Genomic DNA, 25,355 nt, shown 5'->3' on the forward strand with positions numbered 1-25,355 from the left:
TTGGAATATAGAAATTGTAATGTGGATTGTAAGTTGCTTGAGGCAAGGGCCTTTCTCTTTCTCTACATTACTCTGTAAAGTACAGTATCTATTGGTGGTATGCATCAGCATCACTGATCCAAAAAATGCATGTCTGTGAATGGAATGGCATCTTTAAACCCAAGCTGCTGTTGTTCAAATAATAATATTGCTCCTTGTTCTATTCCTGTTACAAGTGAAGAGCAGTAAAGGATTAAGCAAATAAGGCAACAAGGAATGGATCCTCAATATTTCCAAAAGGAAACAAGCCCATACAGACAATGTCAGAGAATGGTTTGTTTTGCACTCTGCATTAATAAGCAAGTTCAATCCAAAGTGGATCCTCATATTGTTAAGATACTGCAAAATCATAATAATTGATATCCTGAGTTTTCCTGTGTGGACAAGGAAATCCAGGAAGTGAGTAATTATGATACAACAGCCAACAATGTGTGAATCCATCCAAGGACATTTTAGTTTGTTTCAACAGAATCACCCTTTCCAAAACATAAGAAGCTCTAGTGACTAACGAATGTGTGTGAATTAATTTGGTCAGTTCAAAAGAACAGTTCCAAAAGTACACAGACAAGCTGGAAATCTTTCAGAAAGAGACTCTGCAATGTTCTTTCCTGAACCACACAGCACAGCAGCTGAGGAGTGTTAGGTGCATGACAGTGCGTACACGCTCATTCCACACCGATAATAACGAGGCCCAGCATGCTTTGCCAGTGCCACAAGCACGCCAACTAAAATATGGCTCCAAGTCCCTGGCAAAAATCGGAGAGGTGGACAGAGCTTCCTCCATTTCTTGAAGTGTTCCGCAACAGCTTGAAAACCACTGGGTTTGATTCATTAAAATGAACACGGACTCAATTTGTTTTCTATCCCAAAGCAATTGAGCCATTGTAACTTATAAACCCACCTGACACAGAGTGATTATTTTGCCCATATGTTCGTCAGGTGTTATGATGGTTCCCATCACAGTAGGCTCCAAATATTCCACCACAACTGACTTATCAGGAAATTCTGCAGGATTTATGATGGTTATCTCCTCTTCCCTATGTGCCTACAAAAAGGGAGAGAAGCCATTTTGCGCTGTTCTGCTCAGGCTGCTGAGCACCTTTCCCATCAAACGTGAATGCATAAAAGCTCGGTCACAATTCTGAAACTGAACAGATTATAAAGCAATGTTTCTCTACCTTCCGACAGCCATGGAGCACTCCTTTTTCTGAATTAAAACTGGAGGCACAATTTACTCTTCCTTTTCGAAAGATCTGACAAGAGCAGATGAGCTCACTGCTTACATTTCTGAAAGGAAACGAGCCCAGATACATGACATCTAAGAATGGGTCATTGGAGAACAAGTCATTCTGCTATCTGCACTGGGAATGACTAGTATGTATTATTATATATGCAGGGCTCTTTTTCTGGGAAAAGAGGTGGTGGAACTCAGTGGGTTGCCCTCGGAGAAAATGTTCACATGGCTGGTGGCCCCACCCCAATCTCCAGACAGAGGGGAGTTTAGATTGCCCTCCGTGCCGCCGAGTGGCGCGGAGGGCAATCTCAACTCCCCTCTGCCTGGAGATCGGGGGGGCGGGACCACCAGCCATGTGACCATTCTCAAGAGGTGCCGGAACTCTGTTCCACTGCATTCCAGCTGAAAAAAAGCCCTGTATATATGTTTTTAATCTGTTCAATCCTAAACAGAGTTACATAATACTAAATTCAGTCTAGTCATGAGTCTTACCCTGGTCCCTGTTAATTCCCTATGTTAATTAAGCTCCAATATCAGACAATCCCTTTGGGGAGCCTCTAATAAGAGTGAGAACAGGACAGACCCAGAGCAAAGGACAGGGTTTCCCCTTCGAAGGAAACAAGTGATAGGCTTAGCACCAATCAGAGTAAGAAAATAACAACTACCCCTGCAAGGGGGTGTGACTGTGATAAGACTGATGAAAACCTGAACTGGTAGTTTCTGTTGCTTTTCCCAGGAGCAAGGAAGGGTAGCGGTCTCTTGCTCGATAAGCCCATATCAAGTCAACACGGCTCAGAATGTGTCAGCTGTAAGCCATTAAGCTTGGGAAGCAGTTTATTCAGGTTGCGTTTCACTTTCCATGTTGATCTCCTTTACATATATGAAAGCCTTCTGCTTTCTTTAATTCTCCCCTGCAAGTAACTGCAACCACCTTCCTTTCTCACTCTATTTTCTCAAATATAGTTGGAACTTCTCATTTAAGAGAGCCTGTGTCATCCTCAGATTGCCAGGCTGTAAAAGGCCTGTGTCACGGGAACACCAGCTCTCAATTGGGCCATGCTGTGTATCTAACTGAGTGTGTATGGAAGGGGGGTGGGGTGTGTGTGCATGCGACAGAGAGAGGCAGGGGGCCTGTTAGCCTAAGATCTCAAAGTGACAGGTAGTGGCAGCTACTGGGTGAGTGAGGGTGCTACTGTTTCAGGGGCAAGCAATAACCAAACAGGCTCCAGGGAGGGTGGGGAAGCAGGGGCCCCCATTTCTAGTTTCTTCTTCCCAGGAGGCCTGTGATTATAAACAGCAGAGGGGAGGAAGACCCTGCTGGCTTGCAGGCTGCAAGGTAGTAGTAGCTGAGGTACACCTAAGCGGATTTCCCCCCCCCTCTTCCTGCAGGTACTTAACCTAGGAGGGGCTGGAGGCACAAACCAAAGGGCAAAAGCCAAAGGGATTGGGGCCCATAAGACTCTTAGCTTGTGGCTTGTAGCCTGGGACCTATGGTATTCAGATAGATGACCTGGACCCGCCCAGATTTGTTTGTGTTTTGGTTCTCTGATGATATCATTTTGTAATTTGATAATTTTTTCTTACTTTGTATGCCGATTTCCTGAAAGGAGAGGGGAGAACACACCTGAAAATGCCCAAATAAATAAATACAAATAACTGTGCCTATCACACCTAATGCAGTTACCCACTCCCACAACGGAGGCAGACAAGGAGGATACAAAGCCAGAGCAGCAGATCATGCAGAGATGCAAAGAGGCAGCCTCCCACCGTACACGGCTCTGCTGGGCTCACAGGAGACATTTAATTTATTCCTCACTGCCCGCTGCCAGTTTGAGAGGAAGGGTACGGGGGAGAGCTATGTGTGTTGAGAACAGCTGTAAAATAGTTAAGAGCTACAAAATATGAAAATTTATTCAGTCTATAGTCCCACTTGGACCATTTGATGTAGGATTCATGACAGCTCCAAAGCCGCAAGGCAAAAACGTCACAAAAAATAAGAGTGGCATTTTTAATCTCACTGGCTGTTACCACAATGTTTTATATGCCACCTTCTACTCTGGTTTATGTAAGCAAATGGGAGAACTGAGTTAGCATTGCTGGGCTGGGCATCGTGGGGACAAGGCCTGCTACACTCTGCACATTGTGACTGCTGACCAAATCTAGCAGTTCTTTGAATAATTTGGATATACCAATTGATATAGCAGAAATATAAGAGGTCAATAACCAAACTTTATATACTGGTTTAAGTGTATTAGGTTTCAAAGAAAAGTCAAAACATAGTCGTTGATCTTGGTTATCGGAGAGGTTTATAGGTTGGCTCAAAGCTTATAGGTGTGGCTCAATTTCCATAATTTCCATGTTAATGTTAACAAGGGTTCAACATTATGTCTGAGTCAGAGTAATCACGGTTTCCGCAAGCGAGAGTTAAACTCTTATGCTCAATTGAAACAAGCTCCTAACTGTGGTTTCAATCTCTGCAGGTGCTACGTGTGGCTACACGGTTTGTCACAGTAAATGCAAACCAGGGAAAGAAAGAACCACAGTTGGGTTGGGGGAAAGAGGAGCAGCTTGTGCATTTCACAACTAGCCCAGGGAGATGCATGAAGTAGGCCGCGGTGTTGTGTGGTGACACCTTTTAAACTGAGCATACTTCCTGCATAAACTTGAGCGACAATATCCGATTACCATGCCTTCGTGTGTCTGGAGATTACATTACCTTTATCAATTTTGCTGACGACAGAACTGCCTTATAGGGAACTGTGGGTGCTGTCAAGATGACAGATGCGTTGTATTCTTGTTCCAAACGCTGATTAAAAACTTCCATATGTAAAAGGCCAAGGAAACCCAACCTGTAAACAGAACACTTCCACTGTATAATTTTGAGATATCAATCTGCATTTAAACTACATAACGTTAAAAGAGTGATTTATCAGAAGATGCCAACAATGCACATTAAACTTCTTAGCCAAATGAAACCAGGAGATCCCCCCGGCTACACTGCACTGAAGACGACCATGTCCAAAGCGGCAGGCGGAATGCAACGAGGCTCACCTCCACCCGGCGCCCAACGCGAGGCTGCTGTCGCGGTGAACAGCAACACTGGAATCATTGAGCGTCAGTTTGTCTATAGCGCTTTTCAGGTTGCTGTACTCCGACTGGTCTACTGGGTACATTCCTGCCAACAAACAAAGAATTAAGGCAGATACAGGCAGCAGATCAACTTCCCTGAACTCTTTAGAGCCACTTCAAGACCCGTTTCGCAACCCGGTGCCTTTTTTCTTCATTGCAGCCCTCAAGTCTGACACTAAAAATCACAATACTCAGAGAAGTCAGTGGGGTGGCTTCCGCTTCCAGGCCATTCTGCTGATGATCTTTAAAAAATTCATTTACCTCATTTATACCTCACCTTTCTGCCCAGAGGGGATGTCAAATCAGTTTACATCACTCTCCTCTCCTCTTTTTAATCTTTACAGCAATCCTGTGAGGTAGGTTAGGCTGAGAGTATAGGACTAGCCCAAGGCATGCAACAAACTTCCATGGTAGAGTAACAGGCTGAATCAGGGTTTCCCAGATCCGAGTCCGAAACTCCAACCACCAAGTCCTACTGGATCTCTTTGTTCTCTGACCCAGGAAGAATCCAATGTAAAATGACTGAACTAGAATTAACTAACAAGTTCAAGACTATGGTTGTTGTGGGTTTCAAGACTATTCACCACCACTCACTACCCCAATCATAAGAAGGACCTGAGATTCCTTACCACATTTATTTATTTATATATTTATTTAAAACATTTATTAGCTTCCTTTCTACCATGCAGGAACTCAAGGCAACTATCATCATCATCATCATCCACTAAAAAACTCCAGAATTTAAACAGTTTAAGACTGCCAGTAACTAAAGAATATTAAGTTAATTAAAAGCAGTTCTAAGTAACACTGTCTTCAACTGCCTCCTAAAGAGCAACAATAAGGGTGCTATAGATGCTAATATTTTGCATATCCCTCTATACCTTCCTATTGTATCTGTTTATCTTGCACTATACTTTACATTAATCTTATTTTGCCTGTCTAACAACAGTTGAGGTGCCCCCCCCCCTCACTCCAAGAGAACTGATTACTCTTTGGATTGGTTCTTGTTTAAACTGGCCTCTGTTTGTTGTAACATCTCCCCACATCCTGACATGCTTTTCTGTTTTGAATATAAAAGCATCAACCTCCTTATGCATCTAATAAAGTGAACTCTGACTCATGAAAGCTTACGTTGGAATACATTTTGTCAGTGTTTAAGGTACTACTGAACTGTTCTTTTATTTAGCCCATGAAAAATATGGCAGATTTTAAACTGTGAACTCAATTTGCATATAGAAGTCTTAACCTTATTTCTTCTGAAAAAGTTTATTGGCTAGAATGTTTCACAGATCATACAGGGGAGGATACGATTTCTGAAAATTAACTTTGCTACCTTATCTAAATGACTATAAATGGGGGGAAATCTTTAAAATATTATTTAAACAGAATTTTAAAAATTTCCCGTTATGCAAATATTTTCATAGACAAAGGGGGAAAATTACAGAAACCTGCTATGATCACAAAATATAAAGTTTAGAAAACAAGAATACGCTCTTTCCATGTGGTACATGCAGTAACAGGTCAACTGACTGTCTTCCTTTTGAAAAACAACAACTTATAAAGCCCCCAACTGCAAATGCTCTCAAACTGCACCAGTCTTTAACAAAAAACAATGTACACAATTAGAACCCGTACTCCCACAGTTCCAACCCAGCAAAATACAGCAGATAAGCAATTTAAAGATCGTTTTGTGCCCTAGTTAAGTCATTTGTTTTGCCTGCAAGCTAATTTGGACCGATTCATGCCATCTCATATGGTCAGATCCAAAGATCCAACATCACACTGAGGCTGCCAAAGAGGGACTGTCCCACCGCACGCTTCCGTCCACCCTACTGACTTCCTCCCTCTCCCCTGCCCCCAAACTGTGGTCCTGGGGTACCACATGGATGCTCCATCATGAGAACAGCTGCTTGGGCAAAATAATATTCTGAATCAGAAGATGCAAGGGAGAGGAGTCCATACTAGGGGGTGCAATCCAGGATCCAGGTAAAAAGCCAGATTTTTGCTAATATGGCTAAATCCAGCTTTCCCAAAACAAGTCAAAGAATCTGGGATCTGATCAAAGGCAAATCCAGGAAATATGGATTCAGCCTCTAGCGGGCTCCTTCTTGGGCTTCTCCTTTTTTTCCAAGAGGGAAAGGAGAAGAGGGGAGCGAGTGCCCGATCCACGCAGGAGCCCTCCTCGCCTGCCTGCCTTCTGTCTGGCTTGGTGGGGCTAATTGGCAACCGTGTCCCTTGCATCAGCTTAGTTTGGATGGAGTTCTCTGTTTTGACAAGTTTCTCTGGTCTGATGCTGGCCTCCTTGAATCATTTTGGTTCCGGGAAGGGGGGGGGCAACCATTTCCCTTGATTCAGCTTGGTTCTGTTGGGCTTCCTCTTGCGTTTGGGAGTGTGTCTTTGGCCACTGGCAGCCTTGCCTCTGAGTGTTTCTGCCCGAGAGCCTGCTTGGAAACGTTTCCCTCATAGGAAACAATGGAGAGGGGCTGGGGTCACCTTCTTCAGGGTCCCCAGGGTCTAATCTTCCTAAAACTTGGGAGGTCTTTAGAGGACGGTCAAGAGTAGGTTTCCTGCAAATATGGTGGAATTTTCTTGAAAAATAACTCTCCTAGCCCCACCCCACCCCACCCCCGGTATAGCCCCCAGAGAGTTTCCCCCATAGGGAATAACGGCCAAATAAATCTGGGATTCTCTGATCTGTCTTAAACAGATCAGAGAATCTTTCCTGGATTTCAGGAACCCCTGATTCTTTGAGATCCCTGAAACCCAGATTTGCTGGGATACTTTTGATGCACACCCCTATTTAACACCTGATTTCCTGAAGCAGGTTAACACCAAGCTTGCCCTCCTGATCCACCTAACCACCCCAGCCTGAGCTTGAGCCCTCCCTCCCTATTCAGCTGCTCCCCATCCTTGGAAGGAGTATGAGCACCTCACCTGCAAAGACCATGGGCTTCGCTGATTGGAACCCAGGCAATGGCTCCACTGGCTGGTTATGTAAATAGAGAGTATCTCCTATTTGGGCTTCCGTGATATCTTTCATTCCAGCAATCAGATAGCCCACATGGCCCGCGTATCTAAATGAAATTGGCATCATGTGGAAATATATATATATAATACAAGGAAGATCAAGTGTCTCACCTCTTAATTAGGAACCTCACAAATTTTTCCCGCCACATCTACAATTCCCAGGGCCTTGGCCCGTTTGTTCATAGTTTGACTTTTTTTTTAAATAAGACTGCTACACTCTTTTGCGGAACAAGTCAAAGGAAAGCATAATATTACAGGTGGAAATATTTCTGATAACAGGTAGGGACACAAAGCACAAACACCCTGCCAAGCACAGAAGCAATACTCAGGTGCAGTTAGTCAGTTCTACCTGCTGGGCTTACTTCTACTTCGTTTGCCCTTCATGTCAAAATAAAGATAGTGTCTAAAGTTGTGGGTTTTAACTTTAAACCAGTGTTTTGGATGTTTTGACACAGTAGGCCTGAGAGACTGCCTTTCGTATTTTGGTGTAAATCTGCAAACATGCATTTTCCCACTGTTCTAGCTAACTTACAGTTTTCAGCCTTGAGAATAACTTATGAATTATGACTTTATGCCCAGAGTCTCAGAGGTGTCCAACATCATGCCTTTAGAGCAAACAAATTACATGGTTTAATAAAGTCATATGAGGCTCACATAACTGTATCTATGTAAGATAGCCACATCCTAAAACTTCCAAATGTCTCAAATTTGGACTGGACTGAGAAAAGTCTTGATAAGAATTTTTTTTTGAGAGCCAGTTTAGTGTAGTGGTTAAGAACGTGGGACTCTAATCTGGAGAACTGGGTTTGATTCCCCACTCCTCCGCTTGAAGCCAGCTGGGTGACCTTGGGCTAGTCACGGCTCTCTAGAGCTCTCTCAGCCCCACCCACCTCACAGGGTGCTTTGGTGTGGGGATAATAATGGCATAGTTTGTAAACCGCTCTGAGTGGTTTACACTGAGTGCCCTTCATCCTGAAGGGAAGTATATAAATCGAATGTTGTTGTTGTTGTTATTTTTAAATGCATTTTATTTCTAAATGCAAACCAAGGAGAAAGGATGTCATGTATGCTTTTTAATTTATATCATTTATGTATACTAGTTTTTTCTCTATAACTGTGATTCTGATTTATCTGTTCAAGAATGACTAGAGTGGTTTTAAATATAGTTCTCAAAAGACAATATTGAGTGCTCACTGGCTGGGATACATGATTTTCACCAAGAACTGGAATAAACAAACTTGTGACTTGTCTTCAGTCAGAAGACTGGTACCCTTAGTAAATGATAACTGAAGAGACTGGTCATCCTTCACACAGCCTTATGATTTAGTGGTTAATACACTGCTTCAAAACTGAAAAAGAGAATTTTGGTTTCCATGCACCTGTTTTAAGTAATGCCCCCCCACCCCGCCCCACCAATGGCTGAGAGTAACTGTGTAACAAAACAGGCTTGGCAGTGGCAGCCACCACAGACAAGCCACTTTGGACAGGATTCTGGAAAGATGGCATTTCAATTTTCTAGAAGAAACAAAAGAATCCAGACATCTGCAGAGGCCCAAACAGCACATTTTTAAAAAGAAAAAAAAACCCTTCAAGCTTACAATTTATCTGTTGGTTGCTCACTGGGTGTCAGAATTCCTACTTCATTAACTTCATAAGTCTTCTTTGTGTAAGCTGATGTTATCTTCTGACCCTTGTGGACCTCCCCACCAAACAGTGATACATTAGCAACAACCCCTCTGTAGTGATCAAAAGTGGAATCGAACACCAGAGCCTTCAATGGGTCATGTGTGCAAACAGCAGGCCTGTTATAAATGCAGAAAATAAATCACAATTGAGGGATTGCAAAGCAAATTTTCTCAGTATTATCTACTCAGTACTAGAAGCATATTCTCAAAGTGCTCACATGTCCAGAGATGTCAATTACTAGAGCAATTACTAGAGCAATTTTTTAAAATGTATAAAACATGGAAGTTCACACACCTGGCTTGTAGAACACTGTCAGACTGAGAGCCAGTGTGCCGTATTAATTAGAGTCTGGAACGAAGAACGGGAAGTCCCAAGTTCAAATCCCCACTCAACTGCTATACTCACTGGGTCATTTGGGCCAGTCGCGTTATCTCGGCCCAACACTACAAGGTTGTGATGAAATTAAAACAGGGATGGGAGAATCCTGTATGGCACCCTGAGCCCCTCAGGAGGAGGGCAGAATAAAAATGTGACTGAATGACTGTTCTCTGTATACTGATTTTTAATGACATTTAGGTTATCAAACAAATCTTGCTAAAAATAATGCTTCTAAAAATCAAGGATAGATTTCCGAGGACAACTTATAGCCAGAGTGAAGTAGAAAATTAGACATAAAGCAAACCAGTTCCCAGAAGCGTAAAATATCCGAGGAAACAACACTTACGGGGGTATCCTTTCAATAATTTCCTGAAGTATTCTTTCAACATTTGTTCCTAGTTTAGCAGAAATCTTTAAAAAAAAAGTTAACAATGGAAGTTGAGTGATTTTGAAAGAATGTTGGTGAAATACAATGGCCACATTTATATATTTTGCTTCAATTAAGGCATCTAGTTATACCTGAACATTTTTTGCAATGAATACTAAATTAAATAGGTTATTCCACATTATTCAGAATTGCAAACTGTAAAAAACAAGAATACTATTTGTAATAGAAGAGCTTATTTTAAATGTTTAAACTAACACTGAACAAGAAAACATCCAAACTAATAGCATTCTCTCTGAATCAGAGAGAGACAAACTAGTGTGCATTGAAGTTTACATAATCAGTACATGTACAATAAATACTGGCTTCCATCCACATATCCAACCATGCTGTGTATATATATGGATACTTGCCAAATAGATTACCAATGCAGTCAGCTTTTTTAGAGATAAATTCTTGGACTTAGTCCTCTGATAACCAAGTCATTGGTGTTGCCAAAGACAGTCATACTAACCACTTGTTAGGGGATTTGCAAACCAGCATAATCTAGCGAACATCAGACTCAGGTGCTGGGGGCCAGGTTTTTTGATCCATATATCCAACAAGGCACTCTGAACCAGAAATCTCTTGTGCATAGGTCAACCTTGCTTGATTTAGGGATGGACCCCAATAGCATTTTTTGCAGACACAATAAAGAGGAAGGGCCCTGTTGATAGGGTAACTCTGTAAGATCATGAGACTTGTGTAGACAAAAAGACATTCACAGGACAGGGTTGCAGTGAGGACGGGGGCTGAGCAAAACTGTCCCTCTCCATTACCTTTATTGCACCAACAGAAAAACTTGGGAGAATCCAACCTCCTATTTTCTATTATAAATACAGTATATACATACAATTTTCATATAGAACAGCTCTCTCTTCCAACCTCTAACTCTACAAGCTTTTTTTATTTTAAAAAGGACACCTTACCCTAATACAGTCTTCTCTGGGGATATCAAAAATCTTTTCAATTTGTTTTTCAACCCTCTCAGGATCGGCATTCTTTAGATCAATCTGCAAAACAATATTATTGTTATACCAGTTCGACTACTATGACAACATACACAGGGAAGTGAATTTTGAAGCTGCCACCAAAATGAGAGGATAGGCACGGACATGAACCATTTGAAAAACATGTTTCATTTACACTTTTCCTCTCCGTCTTTCACTAGCAATTTGAAAAATGTCTCTAACTTTCATAAATAAACCCAAGGGGTAGGCCATGTATTTATGCATTTCTTTACTAACAGAAACCTCAAATTCCAGATATAAGGCCCAGGACTGCTAACACTGGACTCAGTCAAAGACCCACTAGTACTTGAAGTTTATTAATATCATATGAACAATTGTGAATTTGTGAGCATTACCTTATTTATAACAGGAATTATTGATAGTTGTGCTTCAAAAGCAAGATAGAAATTTGCTACTGTTTGAGCTTGAATGCCCTAGAAAAACATCAAATATTAACCATCGTGAGTTTTCTGCGAGTATTTTTCAAAATACAGTTGCAGGGAAAATGAAAATAAGAGGACACAAAGAAACTTGTTAATGTAATATATGATATAACTCTTGTCATCCTACGGGACAGTCCCTGTCATCCTAAAGTCTCAGTGGACTAACAATGTGATCCCATGGGGAGGAACTAACCCAAGTGAAATCAACGGGTTTAAATTGCAGTAACTTTGTACACGCCTGTACAGTTAAAGAACCTACAACTCTGCTAGATGTTTCAGGTTGGATCCTACAACTCCCTGCCATTTTGCTTTCCTCTGATGGAGGAAGAGTCTTTTCAATGGAGACAGGGTTTTTCCAAACTTCGCAGAAGGCAGCTGTGGGATCCAACGCTATGTCTAACAAGACAAGACCAGGCACTCAGGGACCATAATCTCAGAAAATGTTTGATTCACAATGAAATGCCTACAGCACATACCACATAGAACTTTTCCCTGTGTCTTAAATTATCCAGATTGACTGATGGATCTTATTCTGAACCAGTTACATCTTGCTGCATTAGCAAGAGGAAAACTTCCCATTTTTCTAAGAGCAAAACCTGTAAGTGATACCCTTCTTCCATGTACAAGAAACTGTAAAGGAAAGTATTTAAGAAGCCTACCTCATTTGCATCCACAACAAGCAAGACACCTTGACAGGCAGACAACGATCGTGATACTTCATAACTAAAATCCACATGGCCCTAGGCAAATTAAAAACAAAAAACCTTCTGATGCATGAATATCAAGAACATGGTATTAACGCAATGATCCCCAGCGTGGAACCCAGCAATGTCCATTTGTTTCCTCAGTGAAACACCTTTTCCCAAAGCAAAGCATTAGTCCCAGCTTTCTCCCACCTCAACGGAGCAGGAAGCATTTCAAATAAACCCTTGTGTCTGCAAGGAGCTCTCATTCGAAACCTGCTGACTCCATAGGAGGATGAGTCTTGACTTGCTCCCTCCCAACACTGCGCAATTGGCCCCAGCACTTCTTGACTTGCCCCCTCCCAACACTGCGCAATTGGCCCCAGCACTTCTTGACTTGCCCCCTCCCAACATTGCGCAATTGGCCCCAGCACTTCTTGACTTGCACCCTCCCAACACTGCGCAATTGGCCCCAGCACTTCTTGACTTGCACCCTCCCAACATTGCGCAATTGGCCCCAGCACTTCTTGACTTGCACCCTCCCAACATTGCGCAATTGGCCCCAGCACTTCTTGACTTGCACCCTCCCAACACTGCGCAATTGGCCCCAGCACTTCTTGACTTGCCCCCTCCCAACATTGCGCAATTGGCCCCAGCACTTCTTGACTTGCACCCTCCCAACATTGCGCAATTGGCCCCAGCACTTCTTGACTTGCACCCTCCCAACACTGCGCAATTGGCCCCAGCACTTCTTGACTTGCACCCTCCCAACATTGCGCAATTGGCCCCAGCACTTCTTGACTTGCACCCTCCCAACATTGCGCAATTGGCCCCAGCACTTCTTGACTTGCCCCCTCCCAACATTGCGCAATTGGCCCCAGCACTTCTTGACTTGCCCCCTCCCAACATTGCGCAATTGGCCCCAGCACTTCTTGACTTGCACCCTCCCAACACTGCGCAATTGGCCCCAGCACTTCTTGACTTGCCCCCTCCCAACATTGCGCAATTGGCCCCAGCACTTCTTGACTTGCACCCTCCCAACATTGCGCAATTGGCCCCAGCACTTCTTGACTTGCACCCTCCCAACACTGCGCAATTGGCCCCAGCACTTCTTGACTTGCCCCCTCCCAACATTGCGCAATTGGCCCCAGCACTTCTTGACTTGCACCCTCCCAACATTGCGCAATTGGCCCCAGCACTTCTTGACTTGCACCCTCCCAACATTGCGCAATTGGCCCCAGCACTTCTTGACTTGCACCCTCCCAACATTGCGCAATTGGCCCCAGCACTTCTTGACTTGCACCCTCCCAACATTGCGCAATTGGCCCCAGCACTTCTTGACTTGCACCCTCCCAACATTGCGCAATTGGCCCCAGCACTTCTTGACTTGCACCCTCCCAACATTGCGCAATTGGCCCCAGCACTTCTTGACTTGCACCCTCCCAACATTGCGCAATTGGCCCCAGCACTTCTTGACTTGCACCCTCCCAACATTGCGCAATTGGCCCCAGCACTTCTTGACTTGCCCCCTCCCAACACTGCGCAATTGGCCCCATCACTTCTTGACTTGCCCCCTCCCAACACTGCGCAATTGGCCCCAGCACTTCTTGACTTGCACCCTCCCAACATTGCGCAATTGGCCCCAGCACTTCTTGACTTGCACCCTCCCAACATTGCGCAATTGGCCCCAGCACTTCTTGACTTGCACCCTCCCAACATTGCGCAATTGGCCCCAGCACTTCTTGACTTGCACCCTCCCAACACTGCGCAATTGGCCCCAGCACTTCTTGACTTGCCCCCTCCCAACATTGCGCAATTGGCCCCAGCACTTCTTGACTTGCACCCTCCCAACATTGCGCAATTGGCCCCAGCACTTCTTGACTTGCCCCCTCCCAACATTGCGCAATTGGCCCCAGCACTTCTTGACTTGCCCCCTCCCAACATTGCGCAATTGGCCCCAGCACTTCTTGACTTTCACCCTCCCAACACTGCGCAATTGGCCCCAGCACTTCTTGACTTGCCCCCTCCCAACATTGCGCAATTGGCCCCAGCACTTCTTGACTTGCACCCTCCCAACATTGCGCAATTGGCCCCAGCACTTCTTGACTTGCCCCCTCCCAACATTGCGCAATTGGCCCCAGCACTTCTTGACTTGCCCCCTCCCAACATTGCGCAATTGGCCCCAGCACTTCTTGACTTTCACCCTCCCAACACTGCGCAATTGGCCCCAGCACTTCTTGACTTGCACCCTCCCAACATTGCGCAATTGGCCCCAGCACTTCTTGACTTGCCCCCTCCCAACATTGCGCAATTGGCCCCAGCACTTCTTGACTTGCACCCTCCCAACACTGCGCAATTGGCCCCAGCACTTCTTGACTTGCACCCTCCCAACACTGCGCAATTGGCCCCAGCACTTCTTGACTTGCACCCTCCCAACACTGCGCAATTGGCCCCAGCACTTCTTGACTTGCACCCTCCCAACATTGCGCAATTGGCCCCAGCACTTCTTGACTTGCACCCTCCCAACATTGCGCAATTGGCCCCAGCACTTCTTGACTTGCACCCTCCCAACACTGCGCAATTGGCCCCAGCACTTCTTGACTTGCCCCCTCCCAACATTGCGCAATTGGCCCCAGCACTTCTTGACTTGCACCCTCCCAACATTGCGCAATTGGCCCCAGCACTTCTTGACTTGCACCCTCCCAACATTGCGCAATTGGCCCCAGCACTTCTTGACTTGCACCCTCCCAACATTGCGCAATTGGCCCCAGCACTTCTTGACTTGCACCCTCCCAACACTGCGCAATTGGCCCCAGCACTTCTTGACTTGCACCCTCCCAACACTGCGCAATTGGCCCCAGCACTTCTTGACTTGCCCCCTCCCAACATTGCGCAATTGGCCCCAGCACTTCTTGACTTGCACCCTCCCAACATTGCGCAATTGGCCCCAGCACTTCTTGACTTGCACCCTCCCAACATTGCGCAATTGGCCCCAGCACTTCTTGACTTGCACCCTCCCAACATTGCGCAATTGGCCCCAGCACTTCTTGACTTGCACCCTCCCAACACTGCGCAATTGGCCCCAGCACTTCTTGACTTGCCCCCTCCCAACATTGCGCAATTGGCCCCAGCACTTCTTGACTTGCACCCTCCCAACATTGCGCAATTGGCCCCAGCACTTCTTGACTTGCCCCCTCCCAACATTGCGCAATTGGCCCCAGCACTTCTTGACTTGCACCCTCCCAACACTGCGCAATTGGCCCCAGCACTTCTTGACTTGCACCCTCCCAACACTGCGCAATTGGCCCCAGCACTTCTTGACTTGCACCCTCCCAACACTGCGCAATTGGCCCCAGCACTTCTTGACTTGCACCCTCCCAACATTGCGCAATTGGCCCCAGCACTTCTTGACTTGCACCCTCCCAACATTGCGCAATTGGCCCCAGCACTTCTTGACTTGCACCCTCCCAACACTGCGCAATTGGCCCCAGCACTTCTTGACTTGCCCCCTCCCAACATTGCGCAATTGGCCCCAGCACTTCTTGACTTGCACCCTCCCAACATTGCGCAATTGGCCCCAGCACTTCTTGACTTGCACCCTCCCAACATTGCGCAATTGGCCCCAGCACTTCTTGACTTGCACCCTCCCAACATTGCGCAATTGGCCCCAGCACTTCTTGACTTGCACCCTCCCAACACTGCGCAATTGGCCCCAGCACTTCTTGACTTGCACCCTCCCAACACTGCGCAATTGGCCCCAGCACTTCTTGACTTGCCCCCTCCCAACATTGCGCAATTGGCCCCAGCACTTCTTGACTTGCACCCTCCCAACATTGCGCAATTGGCCCCAGCACTTCTTGACTTGCACCCTCCCAACATTGCGCAATTGGCCCCAGCACTTCTTGACTTGCACCCTCCCAACATTGCGCAATTGGCCCCAGCACTTCTTGACTTGCCCCCTCCCAACACTGCGCAATTGGCCCCAGCACTTCTTGACTTGCCCCCTCCCAACATTGCGCAATTGGCCCCAGCACTTCTTGACTTGCACCCTCCCAACATTGCGCAATTGGCCCCAGCACTTCTTGACTTGCACCCTCCCAACATTGCGCAATTGGCCCCAGCACTTCTTGACTTGCACCCTCCCAACACTGCGCAATTGGCCCCAGCACTTCTTGACTTGCCCCCTCCCAACATTGCGCAATTGGCCCCAGCACTTCTTGACTTGCACCCTCCCAACATTGCGCAATTGGCCCCAGCACTTCTTGACTTGCACCCTCCCAACACTGCGCAATTGGCCCCAGCACTTCTTGACTTGCCCCCTCCCAACATTGCGCAATTGGCCCCAGCACTTCTTGACTTGCACCCTCCCAACATTGCGCAATTGGCCCCAGCACTTCTTGACTTGCACCCTCCCAACATTGCGCAATTGGCCCCAGCACTTCTTGACTTGCCCCCTCCCAACATTGCGCAATTGGCCCCAGCACTTCTTGACTTGCCCCCTCCCAACATTGCGCAATTGGCCCCAGCACTTCTTGACTTGCACCCTCCCAACATTGCGCAATTGGCCCCAGCACTTCTTGACTTGCACCCTCCCAACACTGCGCAATTGGCCCCAGCACTTCTTGACTTGCCCCCTCCCAACATTGCGCAATTGGCCCCAGCACTTCTTGACTTGCACCCTCCCAACATTGCGCAATTGGCCCCAGCACTTCTTGACTTGCACCCTCCCAACACTGCGCAATTGGCCCCAGCACTTCTTGACTTGCCCCCTCCCAACATTGCGCAATTGGCCCCAGCACTTCTTGACTTGCACCCTCCCAACATTGCGCAATTGGCCCCAGCACTTCTTGACTTGCACCCTCCCAACATTGCGCAATTGGCCCCAGCACTTCTTGACTTGCCCCCTCCCAACATTGCGCAATTGGCCCCAGCACTTCTTGACTTGCCCCCTCCCAACATTGCGCAATTGGCCCCAGCCATTTTTGCTGCCCATTCTCAAAATTCCACAAGGGCCCACAGACGTTGAGAAGGCCGACAGACTCAGCTCTGGCTTAACATGACTGCACAAGGTCTAATGAATACCATCACATCAATGGCCACGAAGTCTTGGAGCCTGAACTAAACCCTACACAGGCATGAAGAGCTTGCAGGTTAGAGCCATTGCTCCAGCTCAGCAGGGCAAAGGTGCAGGCAGCCCCCTATTATTTAAGCAGTGATGATGATAAACTTACAGGCGTGTCAATGAGATTTAAAAGGTAATTTGTTCCTTTCTGGTTATAAAAGAGAGATGCCGTCTGTGCTTTGACAGTGATTCCTCTTTCCCGTTCCACTTGCAACTTATCCAGCACTTGTTTATTATGGGCACTTTTGGCAATTGTTCCTAGAGAGGAGAACATATTTCAGCAACTAATATAACTTTGGAAAATACACACAAAAAAAGATGTAAAGGCATACTTCTTTGCGCTTATGGTTACAAAAATGTATGTTTTCTAAATATATAAAGACAGCTGTTCTATGACAGCAAGGTTCTGAGGCTCAGCACAGCAGCCCGTGAAAATCAGGAAGACTCATCCAAAGGCCCTCGGGAGTCGTTTATAAAAATTACCTATAACACAGATTAATGCCGCAGTCATCAGGAGCAGTGGCGTTCATTCTATGAATCGTCCTGATTTCAGTAATAACAGAGACATTTCTGCCTGTATCCAAACATGCAGCTTCCCCAGTGGAATGGCTTTTCCATTTGCAAAGAGGAGGTAATTTCTGCAGAGCCTCTTCCTCTGCATACCCCCATTTTGTACCCTATGCTGTCCCCGAGTCTGCTGACCCCCCCCAGGATCAACGTTTTGTGGATCTCAGTGGCCTGCAATACGAGGAGGAAGGGCAAAAGTTGCACTCAGTAAAGTCCGTGGATGATTAGAAACAAGTCATCCTCCAGTGCAAGGAAGTTCTCTTCCAGCAGAAGAGGCGTGCTCTACCTGTGGAAGGCTCTTCCATTAGCAGAATGTAATAACAAGACTCAGCCCCTGGGGCGTGAAATGACAAGTTCTGCAGAACGGCACAAGGCAAGCAAATGATATCATGCCTAAATGTTTTGATGGTGAATTACAGAAACTAAGTTTGGTCCAGTTCGAGAGAATGCACCCCAATTGGTTACCAATGAGGCCACATATAGAAATACTGGGGAGGCGGTCTTTCCCGTTTCCTACTACTTGATCCTATTCAACTGTAGATGCCAGGTATTGAACCTGAAACAATCTGTATGCAAAGCAGATACTTGGCCACTGAACCATGGCCCCTTTCATTTGACCTCTGGCTAACTGGAATCTGTACAAGAGGTTCATACTTCCAGTGCTATCTGTGCAGCCAATGACACAGGAACGCTGTTCACCAGTGGAAAAAACAAACAGCGGTTAATTTCAGACCAGGCAAAGTGTAATCAGGGCAAAACATGCAAATGGTAAATTTGCTAAATTTTGCATAATATATTGGTTCTTACTTAGATTTTCAAAATTTTGACAAGTATTTGGTGGAGGTGGCCAGGAAAATAAGAGATTGTCCGGCTTTTCTGTGCAAATTTCAAACAAAAACAAAAACGGAAGCTGAGGTTGTTATGGCGCTGGGCTGTATTTCTAAAAGCTAACTTTAAGCTTGAGTACAGAACCTGTGGCCAACATCTTAGCCCTAACTGACTTCAAGCCAAATAAACAGAATGGAGTGGAAACTCTGGAGGCTCCCATTTCTCTGCTTCAGAAATAATATCCACTTTCAGTGATCAAAAGGCAGTATACGATTTTAACAATTAAACAACTCCGTTTAACATTACAATAAACTAAGCAACCACTGGAGAGCAAATACTGCATTTTTAGACTCCACAAATGTTCAAATGCTTTCTAAATGTATATTGTAGCTTGATGTAAGTAATCCGAAACCAGCACGAGAACAGTTCAATTTTACTTGCATAGCCCCACTGATGGGCCAGCGTGGTGTAGTGATTAGTGTCAGACTAGAATCTGGGAGACCCAGGTTCGAATCCCCACTTTGACATGAAAGCTCTCTGGGATATCCCGGGCCAGTCAGATCAGCCTAACCTACCTTACAGGGCCATTGTTGTATAGATAAAATGGACGAAGAGAGAACAATGTTGTCAGCTACTTGGGGTCCCCATGGAGGAGAAAAGCAACTTATCAATATCTAAATAAATAAAGGTAAAGAATTTCGAGATAAAATGAAGGCAAGTAAAGCAGAGCAATGGGGAAAATAATACATCAGACTCATCCCACCTGTGATTTCCAGCAGCCTGTCTGCCAGTGTACTTTTGCCATGGTCCACATGAGCAATGATGCTGAAATTCCTAATGTTCTCTGCAGGAAATAGGGACATATCCACAACATCCTAGAACGTAAACAGGGAAAAGAGGTAAACAATCATTAATACCCTAAAGTGTATTACACACACACACACACAAATTAATGCTGCTTTGTAAATACATTCACAAAATACAAAAATAAAATTTTATATCTACACCAAGCCACGGTTAGCTGTGTTACGTTGTGCCAACACAGGCAAATAAAAAGGGCACTGGCTCAATGGCATAGAAAATCCCAGGTTCTATCCCAGGTATCTTTACATTAATAAAAAAAATCTTCTCATATTTGGAAAGACCTCCACCTGAGAATGAAAAAACCAGTAAAAAATTGATAGTACTGGAGTAGATAAATCAATGATTTTGCTTCGAAGGAATTACACCTCTCTGAATACCCTGATGTACCCATGATCTGATCCAGCAGGACTCTTAGATTCATAGTCAGAAGAAAAACGTAAACATCTGAAGTGAGCGTGGGGTATTTGTTTCCTTTCCATCTCTGTTCTGCTCTGACCTAACCAAGTACCTAACAAAATCTATCGGTGTTATTTATGCAGTACAAGCAAGCAAGTACACCTAACACAAGCAACAAGCTGCAAATGTGCAACCTTTAATAGCAATTCAACAGATCCGTTTCAGGATGCTATATCTGAAATCTAACAGGACTTCCTTCCAAATGAATGTGCATAGAATTGGGATGCTACTGTGAATCTTTCATCCCCTGTACATGATACAGAAATCTGCGGGACCGTTTCTCCCCATATATTCCCCGGAGGACTCTCCGATCGAGAGAAAAACAGCTATTAGTGGTCCCTGGTCCCAAGGAGGCCCACCTGGCCACAACGAAATCCAGGGCTTTCTCGGTCCTGGCCCCTACCTGGTGGAATGCTCTGTCTACTGAGACCAGGACACGGCAGGATTCATTGTCTTTCCACTGGGCCTGCAAGACAGAGTTGTTCCACCAGGCTCATGGCTAAGGTTAGGCCTCCGCTGGCCTGGGGGGGGGGCAGGATTTAACACCACCACCACCACCACCACCACCACCCCCGTGAAAAACTGTCCACCACAGTATGCATGCAAAATATTATAAGTCTTCCTGATGCTGCCACCACACAATACAAAATGTCGCTGTTTTAAATGGTCTTTTAATATTTAACATTTACACAGTTGTAATGTTTTCAATTGTTTTTAAATGTTGTTAGCCACCCTGAGCCCGCTTGCAGGAAGGACGAGATATAAATATGAAATAATAAATAAAATAAATAATAAAAGGAGAGAAAAGCCCCAAGTGGCTATAAACCATATAACTGCAAACTAATTGTAGTCAGTTTCCTGATCTAAATCTCAATACAACCCAGCAAATCAAAACTGTCAAGTTGCTAAGGAAAATTTAGATGTTCTATAAATAATATCTGTTTGATTTTCAGCTCCATTATCAAAATAAAAATGGCTTAGTAGTTTTCAAATGATCATAAAAATTCCTCTGCTGGATCAGATCAGTGGTCCCTCTAGTCCTGCATCCTGCTTCACACAGCAGCCAAGCAGTTGCCCTTGAGGACCTACAAAGAGGGCATAGAGACCAAGGCCTGGTCCCCTACGTTGACTCCCAGCACTGGGTTTCAGAGGCTTGCTGCCAGTGAGTGGGGAAATGTGAAGAGAATCATAGGGTTGGAAGGGACCTTTAGAGTCATCTAGTCCAACCCCCTGCACAATGAAGGAAATTCACAAATACACCCCCCCCCAACACACACACACCCAGTGACCCCCTGCTCCATGCCCAGAATATGGCAAAACACCATCAGGATCCCTAGCCAAAATGGCCTGGAGAAAATTGCTACCTGACCCCAAGATGGTGATTGGCCTTACCCTGGGTATGTAAGAAGGGACCACGAGACCTATCCTCCACAACTCTAATTTCTTTTAAAGCTGACAGGCTCTTACCTTGAGGGCGTCAGAGCAATATTGCCTGAGGAATGTGGGACAACGTGCAGGTGGTTTCTCCATCCGCACAGGAAGATATGACAAAACAATAGTATGGTATGACCTCCTAAGTCTGACAAACAGACACCATGTCCTTTCTGTAAGCGCAAACATGATTGCAGGATGGTTGGGTGAATTACAATTCAAACTGAAGAGTGGCACGCAAAGCTTTGAGGATTGTGCATAGATTCAGACATGGTTCTTCATAACAAATGCTTGTTGCTATAACCAGCCAAATAAGCACTTAACACAAATGCATTTCCAAAAGACAGAGTAAAGTAGTTTTTTAGAAAGAAAAGCACGGTTGACAGGTCCCAGAAAGATCCGCACCTCCAGAGGTTACTGACTGAACTGGTCCTGTGAAAAGAGAAAGTTTACACTTAAGTTTTCAGAAATATACGTAACCTGTTCTCAAAGTTCTTACTTCCTTCTCTGCATCAGCCAAACCATGGTAGGAATCACTTCTTTCAAACCACAAACAACCTGCAAGTTGCCACAGCAATCAACCAGTAGCCTCAGCAACAAAAACAACATAAACAACTGATGTTTTCTCCTAGCACCATTATTTTGAATGATGCTTTAGGCTGAGCAGATGCTTTAGGCTAATGCTTTAGGCTGAATGATGCTTCAGGCTGAGCAGATGCTTTAGGCTGATGCTTTAGGCTGAATGATGCTTCAGGCTGAGCAGATGCTTTAGGCTGATGCTTTAGGCTGAATGATGCTTCAGGCTGAGCAGATGCTTTAGGCTGACCCTGCACTGGGCAGGGGGTTGGACTAGATGGTCTGTATGGCCCCTTCCAACTCTATGATTCTATAATTCTGTAAGTTTACTACCTGTACTCATGGAAATTCCCATTGGTCAACATGGCTAGAAGCTACTAATGAACCTATCCTCCATGAATCTGTCTAAACTCTCTTTAAGGTCTATACTCATGGCATTTGCCGTGACCTGGATAGCCCAGGTGAGCCTGTTCTCCTCAGGTCTCTGAAGCTAAGTAGGATTGGCCTTGGTTAGTAACTGGATGGGAGACTTCCAATGGAGACCAGGGCTGCAGAGGTGGGCAATGGCAAACCACCTCTGTTAGTCTCTTGCCATGAAAACCCTGCCAGGGGTCACCGTAAGTCAGCTGTGACTTGAGACCACTCTCCACCACCACCCATGGCATTCACTGGCAGCAAATTCCACAATTAAATGCTGGAGAAAGCATTTCCTCTTGTCCACCCTGAATCTTTTGCCCATCATCTTCAGTGTGTAGCCATGAACTCTAGTATTATGGGAAAGAGGAAAAGTTCTCTCAATTTACTTTCTCCATTCCATGCATAATGTTAATAACCTCTACCAGACAGACAGATCAAAATGGGTCGTCGTGTTAGTCTGTAGCAGCAGAAAAGAGCAAGAGTCCAGTAGCACCTACAAGACTATCAAAATTTGTGGTAGGTTGTGAGCTTTCGTCACAGCTCACTTCTTCAGAAGGTATCTGAAGAAGTGAGCTGTGACTCACGGAAGCTCACACTCTACCACAAATTTTGTTAGTCTTATAGGTGCCGCTGGACTTTTGCTGTTTTCGACCTCTCTACCATAGCAGCCTCCACCTTTTTTTAAAACTGAAAAGCTCCCAGATTCCATAGCCTTTCATCCTACCCCATCTGGGACTGGAATAAACTGTGTTAGTCTGTAAAACACCCTCAGCCTCCTGTTTTATTCTGCTGCTACGGAATAACAGCGCTACACCACCTGCACGCTGCAGATGAACTCAAGGGTAAGGAAACAAATTGCCCCCTTGTTTGTATTGAGGTTCCTCTCTCACCCACCCCCCCCCCCCCCGCCCAGCGCTTCAGGATCTGTAACGTTTCCCTCATTCCCTTCAGCTTATGTGCCTAAAAGTGACCCTCAAGGCTCGAACAAGCACACCCCACTGGCTGGGAAAGCCCCGGCAAGGAGGCGAGGGGAGCGGCTTCCTTGGGGCAGCGAGCCTAGGCAGGCCCTCGTTCCCCGACTCCTGAGGGAAAGGACGCAAGGGCGGCCGGCTGGACCCGCCAAGCCCGCGGCGAGACTCGAGGGAAAGGCGGCGCGCTCACCCACCGTCCCCACGGGCGGAACCAGCTGAGCGGGGGGAAAGGAACCGGAACCGGAACCGGAAGGCGAGAGAAAAGGCACGGACACGGGTCCTCTCTGCGCGCAGAAGTCGCTGGTCCCGCTCCTCCGGCCGGAGAAGCTGGAGCGGCGCAGGCGCGCTGGAGTCGGGCTGCGGCCGTCGGTGGGGCGGGCTCAGCTGCCGCCTGAAGGAGGCCCGACGGCTCTTCCTGACAGAAAGTGGGCGGCGCCTGGGCGCCTCCCTCGCAGGGGCTGGATCCCTGCTTGAAAACTCCCTTTCGGCAGAGCTTGCTTATATTATTTTGTTATAATTTTAAATGTTTTGATTTTTTTAATTTATTGTATCACTATATAACGTTGCAAAATAGTAAAGAGTCCAGTAGCACTTTTAAGACTAACCCACTTTACTGTAGCATAAGCTTTCGAGAACCACAGCTCTCTTCGTCAGATGCATCGTCATATGGTTCCGAAAGCTTATGCTGCAGTAAAGTGGGTTAGTCTTAAAGGTGCTACTGGGCTCTTTAGTATTTTGCAACTACAGACTAACACGGCTAACTCCTCTGGATCTATATAACATAACTCACCCTGTGCCTGCTCACAGGGAGGGCAGGCAAGAAATCTAATAAATTATATTACCTTTTTTTTTTTTACTTTCAAATAATTTTTTTTAAAAAAATTCTGTTTCATCTTAGATACATAATAGGCCAACCCTAGAATTTCAGGGAAAATCAAAAGTTTTTTTTTTATCGTGTAGCTGAAAACAAAAAAACTACTAGCAGCTATTACTAAAATAGATTAGTTAGGAGATTGGGGATTTAAAAGGTTGAATATAAATGTTTCCTAAATAAACAAGTATTATTGCATCTCATAGAAAGTGTTTCAAAAAATTTAATGAAAAAGCATGGTGGGGTGAAATGTTTTGCATTTTATATATTCTGTTGCACATAACTATCTCTGATTGACACAATTATCAGCACCATCCTAAGCAGGTCTACTGTACACCATCATGCTCAGGTGTTATGCCCAGGAATTGTACCGTATTTTATATAATCCCATGTTTTCTGTCTGTATCCCCTCTTTCTATTCTGTTTTTCAAAATAAAAATATATTGAAAAGAAAACTCAGTTTCTTGGATTGTACAGAGGGTGTCTACGGAGCGTCAAGCGGCCTAATGTCCTGCCATGAAGTCTGAACTGCACTCCAAACTGGCATGTAGCTGAATAATAACACAACTACACTGCAGGATTGTTGTTAGCCATTTGAGCCTCAGCCCTTCTTTCCATTAACAGTGGACAATGTCGCCAAGGAATCCCATTATCTCATTTCACATACAGCCAACTTGCAATATGAAAATAATACTCCATTACAGTGTAGAGGTGTTATAAACTATTGTCTCTTAACTATAGCTCCCACACGCCACCTAAACACCCATGAAGCTTGCATTATAGGGAGAACTTTACAGTGCAGACCTAAAAAAAATTACTCCTTTCAGGGAAAAAAGAAAACATGGATCCACATGAATCCTGAGGGACCCTATAGTTTTAAAAAGTGAATAACCCACAAATCCAATACTAACAGTGCCATCCTAAGCAAGACCACTTGGAATCATTGGTTTTTTGTTTTTGTTTTTTAGTAATTTTTATTGAAACTGTATAACACATAAAATTACGATTAGACATCAACATATAACAGTTATAATATAACAAAAATATAGCAATAAAACAGAATGTAGCCTACTAAGGTACAAGAAGTCATATCTGATTAACTGATTACTGTTTACAGGGAAAGTTTGTTTAAAATTGAAGCTGTATAATTCCTAGAATTGAAATTATATAATGCATATAATTACAGTAAAACAGCACTA

General features: G+C 45.1%; 1 protein-coding gene across 1 annotated transcript in view; it reads right to left on the reverse strand.

Annotated features, from left to right (window-relative positions):
- The window catches only part of GUF1 (GTP binding elongation factor GUF1), a 29,393-nt gene extending 5,825 nt beyond the window's left edge, over positions 1-23,568 (reverse strand). Inside the window, exons 1-13 of the mRNA XM_054990439.1 lie at positions 23,480-23,568; positions 21,358-21,753; positions 19,334-19,445; positions 17,285-17,433; positions 12,030-12,110; positions 11,284-11,361; positions 10,847-10,930; positions 9,840-9,904; positions 9,028-9,231; positions 7,337-7,476; positions 4,325-4,448; positions 3,990-4,122; positions 941-1,084 (exon numbers count right to left, since the gene is read on the reverse strand). Coding sequence (XP_054846414.1) covers positions 941-1,084; positions 3,990-4,122; positions 4,325-4,448; positions 7,337-7,476; positions 9,028-9,231; positions 9,840-9,904; positions 10,847-10,930; positions 11,284-11,361; positions 12,030-12,110; positions 17,285-17,433; positions 19,334-19,445; positions 21,358-21,510 — 1,467 coding nt within the window. The 5' untranslated portion in view covers positions 21,511-21,753; positions 23,480-23,568. The remainder of the gene's footprint in view (positions 1-940; positions 1,085-3,989; positions 4,123-4,324; positions 4,449-7,336; positions 7,477-9,027; positions 9,232-9,839; positions 9,905-10,846; positions 10,931-11,283; positions 11,362-12,029; positions 12,111-17,284; positions 17,434-19,333; positions 19,446-21,357; positions 21,754-23,479) is intronic.
- Positions 23,569-25,355: the final 1,787 nt, after the last annotated feature.

Source organism: Eublepharis macularius, chromosome 10, assembly GCF_028583425.1.
Source record: "Eublepharis macularius isolate TG4126 chromosome 10, MPM_Emac_v1.0, whole genome shotgun sequence".
Lineage (NCBI taxonomy): Eukaryota > Metazoa > Chordata > Lepidosauria > Squamata > Eublepharidae > Eublepharis > Eublepharis macularius.